Source organism: Nyctibius grandis, chromosome 4 (assembly GCF_013368605.1).
Source record: "Nyctibius grandis isolate bNycGra1 chromosome 4, bNycGra1.pri, whole genome shotgun sequence".
In the NCBI taxonomy this organism is placed as follows: domain Eukaryota; kingdom Metazoa; phylum Chordata; class Aves; order Nyctibiiformes; family Nyctibiidae; genus Nyctibius; species Nyctibius grandis.
Window position 1 is genome coordinate 77,043,739 of NC_090661.1, and position 12,539 is coordinate 77,056,277.

Genomic DNA, 12,539 nt, shown 5'->3' on the forward strand with positions numbered 1-12,539 from the left:
CTTCCTGTGTGAACTCTCTAGCCTTAAGAAAAAGAAATAATTTATTACAGACTGTTTGGCACATTGTTTTTAAAAAAACAGCAGATCTTATCCTACTCTAGATATTGTCTTGCAGCTTTTCACAGGATCTCAGAACCGCTGACGTAGGCAGGGTCCTCACCCCTCCACCCAGAGCAGGCTCAGCCACAACAGGGTTCTTGAGACCATTTCCAGACAGGTTTTGAGTAACTCCAGGGACAAGAGATTCTCTGTGCAGCCTGTTCCCGTGTTTGATCACTGTTACAGTAAAAAAGGTTTTTCTTTTCTTTAAATGGAATTTCTCATATTTAAGAGAGTGTCTATTGCCTCTTGTCCTGTCACTGAGCCACACTGAGAAGAGCCTGGCTCTGTTGGCTTTGTTCCCTCCCATCACATATTTATACACATCATTAAGATCCCCCTGAGCCCTCTTTTCTCCAGGCTAAACAAACACAGCTCTATCAGGCTCTGTTTGCATGTCAGATGCTCCAAGGTGTTAATCATCATAGCAACCCTTCTTTTATTAACTTTTACATATTAGAAATAAATTGTTTTTGTTAACAAGTCAACAAAAAGAGGTGGAGGAGGTAATGGTGACTTAAATATGATATATTTTTCACACATATATATATTACTGTCCCACTGATTAAGCTCTTAATTTTGCTTCATCTTCATTTTTATTTCTTTAAAATAGAGAATTATTCTAAGTTAATAAAAAATAGCTATTATATTTTTCTTCTGTGGTCAAGTCCTGCAGTGTAAATTCATTCTCTTGATTAGGTAATAATTCCCACTACTGTTTTTAATATGCACTGTACCTTGCTCCTCTTGACATACGAATCTTCCTCATATACATCACGGGAGAGGCCAAAATCAGAAATCTTCATTTTGCGCCCTTCTGCCACCAATACATTTCTGGCTGCTAAATCACGATGGACAAGCTTTTGGAAGAAACCAACAATAGTGTTTATGCTTCTTGTGGAGGAACTGACTGCTGACACGTCCATCAGAAGGGCGTGCTCAGATCACCATTACGCTGTCCTACCTTCATTTCTGCAAGGTACTGCATTCCTCGTGATATCTGCCATGCAAACGATATCAGATCTCCCATTGTTAAGGCTCTCTCATCAGGGTTATCCAAATAACTCGAATTTCTGTTGCCATCACTACCCACGTAGCTTGGCCCTACTTTTCGACTTTCCCTGAGAAAACTGCGTAAGGAGCCATACTTAGCGTACTCCACAATTAAATACAGTGGGCCTGAAATAAACAAACACACCAATAAGTAAACAATTAATAGATAACCATTTATTCCAAAAAAGTCTCTTCTAATCAACACATTCTTTTGAACGATCAGAGGCTCCAGACGCCTCTGGCCTTTACGTAAAAGGCACTGAATCAGCCATGGAATCATAGAATATTTTTAGCTTACATCCTTTATGCAAAGTGAGTGAGTTTCAGCCTAAATCAAAGCAGAATTCACGCTCTTGCCTATATTCCTTCATCTAGATAATCTGAGACTAAAAAAGAGACAACCTTCTTACAAATCAGATCTGTGAAACAGCCTAACTTAGAGAAAATTAAAAAAAAATTTTAAAATCAAAATACTTTTCCGGAGTGTGTGATACTGAGCTCACAAATCATCTGCTAATTCCAATATTATATTTAAGGTGCCTTTTCAGAGCACTTAGAAACATTCTGACAGTTCAATCCATTAGTTTCTCCTCCCCATTACCCACATGAATAATATCCACTCAGTGCTTTAATGCTAAATACATTTTTCTGCTTTATCAAAGCCCTCCCACCCCATACGCTAATGAATTACCTTGATATTTATTAAAAGCCTGTGACTCAGAAACGATTCACTTCCTTTGCGATGAAAAAATACATTGTACTGAAAAGAAAAAAAAACAAACATCCCACCCTGCTGGTTCACTACCTTACTAAGACTCTGAGATGACTCAGTCCTAAATTATATTCTCTGTCTACAACTAAAAGTGCCACTTGCAACAGAACTTGGTGGGCAAAGAAGACAGACCTTTGCCCAAGGTTGCAACATGCATGCTGTGATTTTAGGCTGCATAATTACAGACACAAAAGGAAGAGGATGTTGCCGTGTAACTTCATTTAACATGAACAGAAATTATTCAGATCAGTTCCTATGCACAACAATGAAAATTTGCTTCATTGGCAGTTTATAATTCAAGTGTCTGAAAATTTTCTCACTTGAAATATACCTTTCAATGACTGTGGCTTTTAGCAAATATTTCACAAGAGTGAGACAATAGTTTTGTGACAGAGGAGAAGAACTGAGTATCAATCTAACTATCCAGCTATATTTTAACAAAAGGATCTGCAGTTGTCTTTTTTGTTGTTGTTGTTGTTTTTTTTTTTTCAAAGGGAGATCTCTCTCCCTGGCTCAGGCCTCAAAGCATTGTTTTAGTATGAATAATAACAACAATAATGGAAACCCCATTAAACTTTAAATGTAACCCATGTTTGAAAACACTGAGCATCTACATGATATAAAAATATATATTGATTGGAAGAGAATTGGTAGTAGATTGGTTAAATGTAAAATGGCTTCAGAATCAGAATGTGTATTGAAGAAAACCACAGGAAGAATGCTTAGTTACACTGAATTAGCATCTCCCCTCCCTTCAAACACTGCTTTTCTTGTAGTCCCTCATTTTTTTCAGCAAGCAGCAAATTTAAGAAGGGCTCAGCAATTATTAAGCAGTGGTCCAAACCCATCAACAAACTGCTCTTTATTTCCTTGCTTGATGTTTTCATCTTAATAACAAGTTTCTAATATTTACCATCTTGACTGCAGGCTCCATAAAGTTTGATGACATGAGGATGGTTCACCTGTTTCAAAAGGTTGAACTCTGAAAGCAGATCTCGCAGCTCACTCTGGGAAGCATTTTCTGCGGAGTGTTCAAGCACACAGTTGTGGTTAGGAAAGCATTACTCAAGAGTTTTCTACATACCATCTAAAGTATGAGATCAACCATTTCTCCTGGAATTAGCAAGAGGTTGGAAAACTCAGTACTTGCCCACAGGAGATAAATTTCCCCATCTCCACTGTCCTGCAGACATTCATGTTAGAACCAAGTGAAAGGGACTGCTGCTGTTCTGGCTTGGTAACCTGCTCTGATAATCACTCTGCCCTGATACAAATGGCTGCAGAAAGATGTCAGCCAAGAGTCAGGACCAGAGTCTGTAATGTCTTGAAGATGCCATGAAATTATTACAGACCTTTTCTGGTGTTCTAAAGCAACTTTTTAGTGTGAATCAGTGCAACTGAAGGTTCAGAAGCATATGAAAGCCAAGATTTTATGTTGATCAAACAAAAAAGACTCAGTTAACTCCCATGATATAGCCCTCCTCCTCCTAAATACATTTGCTGACAGAATAAAAATCCACTAATATACTGGCTTAGACTTGCAGCACACACACAGATTTAGAGTTCACAAGAGAAACATACAGTTCAGATTGATTTTACTGGGAGATACGTATGCAGACTTCACCGATGTCAGTGGGAATCACATGACAATACATAGCCTCTAGAGACTTTCTTAGGCTTTCAAGCATTTTGTTTTTGCAGAATTCTTCTGACTAACAAACTTCCTCTTTGAACGCACTGGGGCTTGAAGGAGATCTTTAGTCATAAAGACACCATAGGACAGAGATAACCCTTTTTCTAACTCATCCTTAAACTGTCTGACACACAGAACCTCCCCAGATAGTTCCTACAGTGTGTTATTACTGGGCAGTTGACAAGAATGTTGTCACCTTTACTTAAGGCTAATAAAAATCAAGCTCAGCTTCTGATCTTTGGTACTGTACTGTATGTTTTTTCCATAAAGGCTGTAAGCACCAAAGGATTTATTTACATATTCATTTAAAATGTGTGCTAATAGTTTGCCCTGGTCATGATAATTTTTATTCTGTTCTACTACATGTTTGTATCGGTACTATATTTTTGTATCCGCCGTATATTATCCTACAGTCTGAACCTCCAGTCAGACTTCAGAGTCTTCCACCCCAGGGAGTGCAAGATCGGATGCTCTCTCACTACTGAGACATAGTACTCTCTCTACTACAAAAAAAAAAAAAGCATTTATGTAAAACAAAAATGAACAACATCAAGTTAATGCCTGTGAGAAAGTTAGCTCTGGAACTGTGCAGCATGTGCAAGAACAGAACAAAGTTCCCCATGTACCATGTTTGTCTGCTGGAAGAACTAACTTCAATAGTGCACAAATGGAGGCAATTAGCTCTGTAGCTTTATGCCCCTTGTTTTTACAAATTGTGAATAATGTCTGTTTACGTATTGGTTGGTGTTTTCCCCTTTAGTTTTATTGTAATGAGGGCTTTCGTATTATGCAGGAGGTCAGATTTAATTCATATGAGAAAAGTGGTAATAATGGGCTGAAAAAATTATCCCTCTGTTCCTTTAAACCTCCATCCATAGCTCCAAGACTATTTTGGCTCAGCTAATTACTTACTGCTCCTTGTTCCCCCCCCAGTACGTAACGCCAAGTTGACAAAGTAGAGAGAGTCCTACCCTGGTCTGTTCTTAACCACAGACTGTGCCCATCTAACACAGTTCAGGCAGTAGATAGCTTTTACGCAAGAAGCAGGCGGCTTTCTCCATTAACATACTCGTATACATACCATTCCCTTTTAAAGATCAGGCAGTGCAGAGCCCCTAATACTTGGACAAAGTACCCTCTTTACATCTGTTACAGGGAAAAAATAAGTGATGTTGGCCTGATCCAGAATAACTGTCCTTTATACTTCCTGACAGCATGATAAAGACCACTGTGGACTAATGCAATGTTTCTTATACTTGAGTTGTGATGTGTTAACAGTAAAGTTAAACCGAGAACAACGGATAAATATTTGCAGAATGACAAATGTTCTCCACAGTCAAGTTGGAAAATGGAATTTCAGGTGACTATCTGCAACATAATTTACATTACAAAGGGATTCATTAAAGCCTGAAGTAATACTGTAAATGTCATATCAATTTATTAAAATAAGGTGCTTAAAATAAAGAGTTACTCCTTCGCATATCAATTCTGTCAGTTTCACAGAATCACAGAATCACAGAATCAACCAGGTTGGAAGAGAACTCAGGGATCATCGAGTCCAACCGCTGCCCTGACACCACCCTGTCAACTAGACCATGGCACTAAGTGCCATGTCCAGTCTTTTCTTAAACACATCCAGAGATGGTGACTCCACCACCTCCCTGGGCAGCCCATTCCAATGTCTAATAACCCTTTCTGTAAAGAAATTCTTCCTGATGCCCAACCTGAACCTCCCCTGCGAAGCTTGAGGCTGTGTCCTCTTGTCCTATCGCTAGTTACCCAGGAGAAGAGGCCAACTCCCACTTCACTACAACCTCCCTTCAGGTAGGTGTAGACTGCAATAAGGTCACCTCGGAGCCTCCTCTTCTCCAGGCTAAACAACCCCAGCTCCCGCAGCCATTCCTCATAGGTCAGACCCTCCAGACCCTTCACCAGCTTGGTCGCCCTCCTCTGGACTCGCTCCAACATCTCAACATCTTCAAGTGCGGGGCCCAGAACTGGACACAGTATTCAAGATGCGGCCTCACCAGTGCCGAGTACAGAGGGACGATCACTTCCCTAGACCGGCTGGCTACACTATTCCTAAGAGAGGCCAGGATGCCATTGGCCTTCTTGGCCACCTGGGCACACTGCTGGCTCATGTTTAGCCGGCTGTCGATCAGCACCCCCAGGTCTCTTTCCGCCAGGCCGCTTTCTAACCACTCTTCCCCCAGCCTGTAGAGCTGCATGGGGTTGTTGTGGCCGAAGTGTAAGACCCGGCACTTGTTCTTGTTGAACCTCATGCCGTTGGTCTCGGCCCATCTATCTAACCTGTCCAGATCCCTCTGAAGGGCCTTCCTACCCTCCAGCAGATCGACACTCCCACCCAGCTTGGTGTCATCTGCAAATTTACTGAGGGTGCACTCAATCCCTACGTCTAGATCATCTATAAAGATATTGAACAGCACCAGCCCCAGAACTGAGCCCTGGGGAACACCGCTAGTGACCGGCCGCCAGCTGGACTTTGCCCCATTCACCACCACTCTCTGGGCTCGGCCATCCAGCCAGTTTTTAACCCATTGAAGAGTCCACCCATCCAAGCCCCGGGCAGCCAGTTTGTCTAGGAGGATGCTGTGGGAGACAGTGTCGAATGCCTTACTGAAGTCTAGATAGACTACATCCACAGCCCTGCCCTCATCTACTAAGCGGGTCACTTTGTCATAGAAGGAGACCAGGTTGGTCAAGCAGGACCTGCCTTTCATGAATCCATGTTGGCTGGCCCCGATGCCCCGATTGTCCTGCATGTGCCGTGTAATGGCACTCAGGATGATCTGTTCCATCACCTTGCCTGGCACCGAGGTCAGGCTGACAGGCCTATAGTTCCCTGGATCGTCCTTCCGACCCTTCTTGTAGATGGGTGTTACATTCGCTAATTTCCAGTCAGCTGGAACTTCTCCAGTTAACCAGGGCTGCCGGTAGATAATAGAGAGCGGTTTGGCAAGTTCATTTGCCAGTTCCTTCATTACTCTGGGGTGAATTCCATCCCGGCCCATAGCCTTGTGGGTGTCCAGCTGGCACAGCAGGTCACTAACCGTCTCCTCCTGGATTACAGGAGGTTCACACAGCCCCCCGTCCCTAACTTCAGGCTCTGGGGGCCGAGTCTCCTGAGGACAACCGATCTTGACATTAAAGACCGAGGCAAAGAAGGCATTGAGCACCTCTGCCTTTTCCTCATCCCCTGACACTACACTACCCTCCTCATTCAGCAAGTGGTGGAGGCTCTCCTTGACCCTCCTTTTGCTGTTGATGTATTTGTAAAAGCTTTTTTTGTTATCTTTGACTGTAGAAGCCAAATCAAGCTCTAATTGAGCTTTGGCCCTTCTAATCTTCTCCCTACACGACCTGGCCATGTCCCTATAGACCTCCCAAGTTACCCGACCCTTCTTCCAGAGCAAGTAGGTTCTCTTTTTTTCCTTAAGTTCTAGCGTAAGTTCTCTGTTTAACCAGGCCGGTCTTTTTCCCCGACGGCTTGTCTTCCTACAGACTGGGACAGCCTGCTCCTGAATATTTAGCAATTCCCTTTTGAAGCATGTCCAGCCACTCCTTTGCCCTTCAGGACCGATTGCCAAGGGACTCGGTCCACCAGCCTCTTAAGCAGGCTAAAGTCTGCCCACCGGAAATCTAAGGCAGAAGTTCTACTCTTGCCCCTCCTTACTTCCCCCACTATCGAAAACTCTAACATTTCGTGGTCGCTACTCCCAAGACGGCCACCGACCCTCACATCTCCCACTAGTCCTTCTCTGTTCACAAACAACAGGTCAAGCAGGGCCCCTCCTCTAGTGGGCTCATTTACCACTTGCATGAGGAAGTTGTCCTCCACACATTCAAGGAATCTCCTAGATTGCTTCTTCTCTGCCATGTTGTATTTCCAGCAGACATCCGGCAAGTTGAAGTCGCCCACGAGTACAAGGGCTGGCGACCGGGCGGCTTCCGACAGCCGCTTGTAAAACGCCTCGTCCACCTGCTCATCCTGGTTGGGTGGTCTATAACAGACTCCCACCATAATGTCCGCCCTGCCGACCTTCCCCCTGATCTTCACCCATAAAGAGTCAACCTTGTCATCCTCACCATCTTCCTCAATTTCATCACAGTCCAAGCACTCCCTAACATACAGCGCTACCCCACCGCCTCTCCTGCTTCGCCTGTCCCTCTTAAAGAGCTTATAGCCATCCATAGCTGCACTCCAGTCATGAGAGTCATCCCACCACGTTTCTGTGATGGCAACCACATCATAACCTTCCTGCTGCACAGTGGCTTCTAGCTCTTCCTGTTTGTTGCCCATACTGCGTGCATTGGTGTAAACACACTTCAGCTGGGCTAGCGGCCTTGCCCCCAACGCAGGCCTGTCCCCACTAGGTTCATTTGTGGCTGCCCTGGTCTTATCCCCAGGTCTTATCCCCCTTATTGTGAATTTCCTTCACAATAGCTAGGGAAAACTGAATGTTAAATTATCTGCAAGTAAAAGCAACATTTTTACCACTATGTCTTGAAATCTTAACTTAGTCCCTTGTTGTTGATGAAAATGTGCTAGAAAAAGCAGTGACACTAAGTGCACAAATAAATATGAAATGAAATAATGACTAAGACTATTCTCTTGATAATGAGTATTACAAGTAATGGTTAACTAGTCTTCACTCCTGAAAAAACTTCGTTCCTAGACTTTCTCCGTATGACCTATTCTCCACTGAACCTCTTGCAGTGCAGGTGTGCACTTCATAATGCATTTATTTCTTTGATAAAAATGATGAGATATGCAGCATCTTTGTTCTCAAGCAGGAGATGATGTGTTGTTTTTTTAAAAACCCAACCTTGCATATAATAGAAATGGTAATAAGTAATATAACATTTTCCTGTAATTACATGTTTTTACTTATAAGCAGCAGTAAATGGTTGAGGTCATTCAGCTAAAGCTAGCTACCCAGCTAAAGGAATCTTCTTGCATCCACAAGCCTTTCTGAAGGTTGTTTCCCCTCTTCATCTCATGTATTCCTAGGTGCCTGATATGTAGGGACTACATGTACATATGAATTAGTACCCAAGACGGTAGAGAAGGACACAATTTTCTTTTCCTATCTATTTCATCTTTCAGGCTCTGGTGAATAAATGGCCTTCTGAAGGAACTGGTTTAAGCATTTCCACTGACCTCCTTCACTATCATTGCATGTCTATTGAAGTCCTTATTAGAAACCAGGCTCGGACATTAGATATGTAAAATCTATACTCATATCTATAACTGTACAGGTGGCAAAAGCCATGCATTACAACAGCTTCCACCTGAAATGTACAGTAATACCAGAGACTTCCTATGTCAGAGATCAAGCAAAACCATTAATTTCTTCATGTTTTTCTTTCAGCACAATTTCTTTTTTCTGTACGGGAAAGAAGCAGGTATATTTGGGCTGAAAACTACTGAACTGAGATGGTTAGAAGAGCTCAAGGTCTCACATTATCATCTCAACATTGTCTAAACAATTTTTTTTTTTTTCCCCTAGCTTTAAAGTCTTAGGGAAACCTGAAGACCCGGAGACAGCACTGGGCTATTCAAGCCAGTTTGGCAGAGCTCCTAGTAACTGAACAGCAGATCAGAAAGTATAAAAGTAGATGGAATTCTCAATCAGAAAAGTAACTTAATAGGTCTATTATCTCTCTTGACACAATTATAGTATGTTTTATTTAAAAAGCTTTGTCAAAGAAAACTGGGTAGAGGAAAAAAAAAAATCAGGAAGCTTTAACAAGCCCTTGCAATATTTCCATCAATGCCAAAAAAATTAAATACATTTGCCATGTTAAGTCAGAGGTTCCTTGCACATCATGAATTAGGATTTGTGGAAATTACTTATTTGGATCAATGTGATGCGAGCTCCTAAAGTGAGAAATCTGTCAGAACATAACAGAATGCTGGAAAAAATGGAGGCTGTGACAATGGTTAGTTTTAGCTGACCTTTTACTTTCACGCTAGCCCCTCTTAAAATCCATTCAGACGTTACAACAAATAGTTTTCAAATCATTTCAGACCCAGATGTGAATGTACCTTTCAGCATTTTCACTGCCACTGTGGTATAGCCAGCTCTTCCCTTGAGTCGGAATGCTGTTGCCTTGACGACCTTTCCAAATTCTCCTTCTCCAAGAGTCTTGCCCAGAACCAAGTTCTTTCGAGGGAATTCCCACTTTGGATCTTCCTGCAGGAGAGAAAAGGAATCCTATAAGATGAAGCAAGAAAAGGAGTGGCTAGCTGCACCCAAAGCATTAATGTTCAATAGGAGAACATTATTCAGGAATAGGTACAGTTTGGTTACTCTTTTTATCAATATCAGTCTATTCCTATAAAAGCTTCTGAATCTCTAGGTATTTTGAAAGTATTTTTCCATTACCTTGAAATCACCTACTTCAAAACAATCTGTATATGTAGTCTGTGGATAATGGATTATATTTACAGGTCTGGGAAATCGGATACAAATGAAACATGAAGTGAAACAGGATAAATACTTGCTGTCAGAATAACTATGAATATGTGACCTTGGACTTCTCTGTGAAACAAATCAGTTTTACTCACAGAATAAGGCTTTCCCTTAAGAGTTCATCAGAGACAACAAATTAGTGTTATTAAGCCTTACAGTTGCAAAATGATGACAGATGTACAAACCAGACAAGAAATTAAAGCAAACGGAGTACAAGGTTTGTGAAGATCTCAATATCTAATATCTAAATAGATTTGTTGTTGCCACATATGTCATATAAAGTGACAGTGTTTCTCTACCATGTCGATCCATGAAAACGCACCAACTGGCAGGCATCCTGGATAGTACGCAATTCAACACAGAAAAAACTAGATTAAAGGTATGATAGTGTGACTGGGCAAAAATCCTGAAAATGTGGGTAAAACTTACACTCCAGCTGACACCTACAGCCTGCCTGTTTTGTTTTAAACTTACCCTTGTTGTGATACTGTGGCTCATCACAGAGACTACAAACCTATTATGATTATTAGTATTTAATTGAACAAAGTGAAATCACACTACTGTCAAATGTAGAGTTACATCTAGAAAAAAACATCGGCTCAAATTAAGCCTAAGATGTTACATTATATTAAACCATAACAAAAATAGAATATATGGTTTATCCTATTACTCATTAAGTATCTTCAGATGCCTAACTATACACATGGTTTTTGCTTTAGTTATTTGAATTACATATTTCTATGAATAGATTGCATTTCTGTAACATTTTCTGCATGCATAAACAACATTCTTTAGGAATGAGAAAGACATAGAAAAAGAGCATGCAAAATGACATCAGACTTACTGGTATTTTAAAGGTGTCTACAGACACCTGGTTCTCCATGGAATCTAAAGAAGGCCGGCGGACATTAGTGGAAGAATAACTGATGGGGTAGGACTGGGCTGGGCGCCGGAATGTCATTTCTGCGGAGGCAATAGGTGGCTTCGGGGAATTCTTGTGGTACCGATGGATGAAATAGGAAGAAAGCAGCACGGAGATGATGAAGGACAGCAGCACTGCCCCTGCTATCACAGTCTTGCACACGTCATCACATAGTTGCTCTGTGGACCAAGAAAAGCTTCTTAGAACTTTGCTTGTTGTCTCCTACTTCCGATCTGGCAGTGCACATGATACACACAGGTGTGACAGAAACAGAACTCAAAATTATTTAAAAACCTAGGAAAACCTAATTAGCTAATTCTCAATGAAATTTGAGAATTTGCAAATATGACCACTGCACCTACCAATTCTTTTTTTTATTTTGGACACCTGCAGGTAATTATTTGCCTAACTGTCTGTGTAGATGTAAGGATAGGTAGCTTGACTCCATATTCCTTATCTTTATAGATGTAGGCTACTTCTGACACTCTTCTTTAAGACCAATATATTGATCTTCTGATACCACTTATCTCTCTGGAGAGATATGACTGAATTTTGCTTATGGACAACAGTTTATATTAGAGCCATTCAACCCATCAAATAAAATCTTCAAATGTGAATTTAATTCATTATGTCACTTGTTAGACATTAAAGAATATTGCTCTTCAACTTTTAGATGAGGAGACTTAGAATATTTCTGCTTTGTATTCAACAAAATAATTATTTCTGAAAACATTGCCTAATGCTGCACACTGCTTCTAAAGTAATATGCATTTTTTTCTCCCCATTTCCTACGTCCCCTTTTGCAGAAGTACTTTTAATGTCGTACTTTGGAAACTAAGTTTCTTTAAGTCTATGTGCCCCTAGACAGCATTCCTAGGGAGTCGCTTCCTGAAGAAACTGAAAGATCCAAAATGCAGTTCTTGTACTGTTGTTCAACAGATGATCCTGACTTCAGATACACAGTTAACTTAGCTACATCTGCAATCTGTACCTCAGAAATAAGTGGAAACAGCACAATATCCTTCTAGAATTTAAAAAGAAAAAGAACAAAAGCAAAAGCAAGAAGCTTTATGCTTTCTCTTTTTCTTCTTATGCCTATAGCAAATTTACTCAAAAGAGTAAATTGAGTTATATTCCAAACAATTCAAAGATGCAAAATATTTCATGTTATATTTATTATAAGCAATAATAAAAATTATTTTTTTAAAAAAATCCCAAACAGTATTTAATCCCCATCAATCTTTTTCAAACAACTATGTAGAGCTTTTCTGTTTAAACAAAGGTCACTGAAAAAAATAATCCACTCCTCCTCCTAACACAATGGGTGCTGGCTACCTCTGACATTTTGAAGCTAAGATTTTCAGAAATGATTAGGAGGCTGGAATTACTTGAAAGTAATAGAAGTCGTTATTCTAATTCTCCTAGCAAAGCTTCTCTTTGCAAGTATCAGGTGAGTCTCACTGAAATGCAAATGCTGCTGGAAATTGAAGGACAGCCAACCTG

General features: G+C 40.9%; 1 protein-coding gene across 1 annotated transcript in view; it reads right to left on the bottom strand.

Annotated features, from left to right (window-relative positions):
• Window positions 1–12,539, bottom strand: part of RET (ret proto-oncogene) — a 91,487-nt gene that overhangs the window by 13,207 nt on the left and 65,741 nt on the right. Inside the window, exons 15-19 of the mRNA XM_068397430.1 lie at window positions 10,959–11,215; window positions 9,688–9,835; window positions 2,838–2,945; window positions 1,064–1,278; window positions 837–959 (exon numbers count right to left, since the gene is read on the bottom strand). Of these exons, the coding sequence (XP_068253531.1) occupies window positions 837–959; window positions 1,064–1,278; window positions 2,838–2,945; window positions 9,688–9,835; window positions 10,959–11,215 (851 nt within the window). The remainder of the gene's footprint in view (window positions 1–836; window positions 960–1,063; window positions 1,279–2,837; window positions 2,946–9,687; window positions 9,836–10,958; window positions 11,216–12,539) is intronic.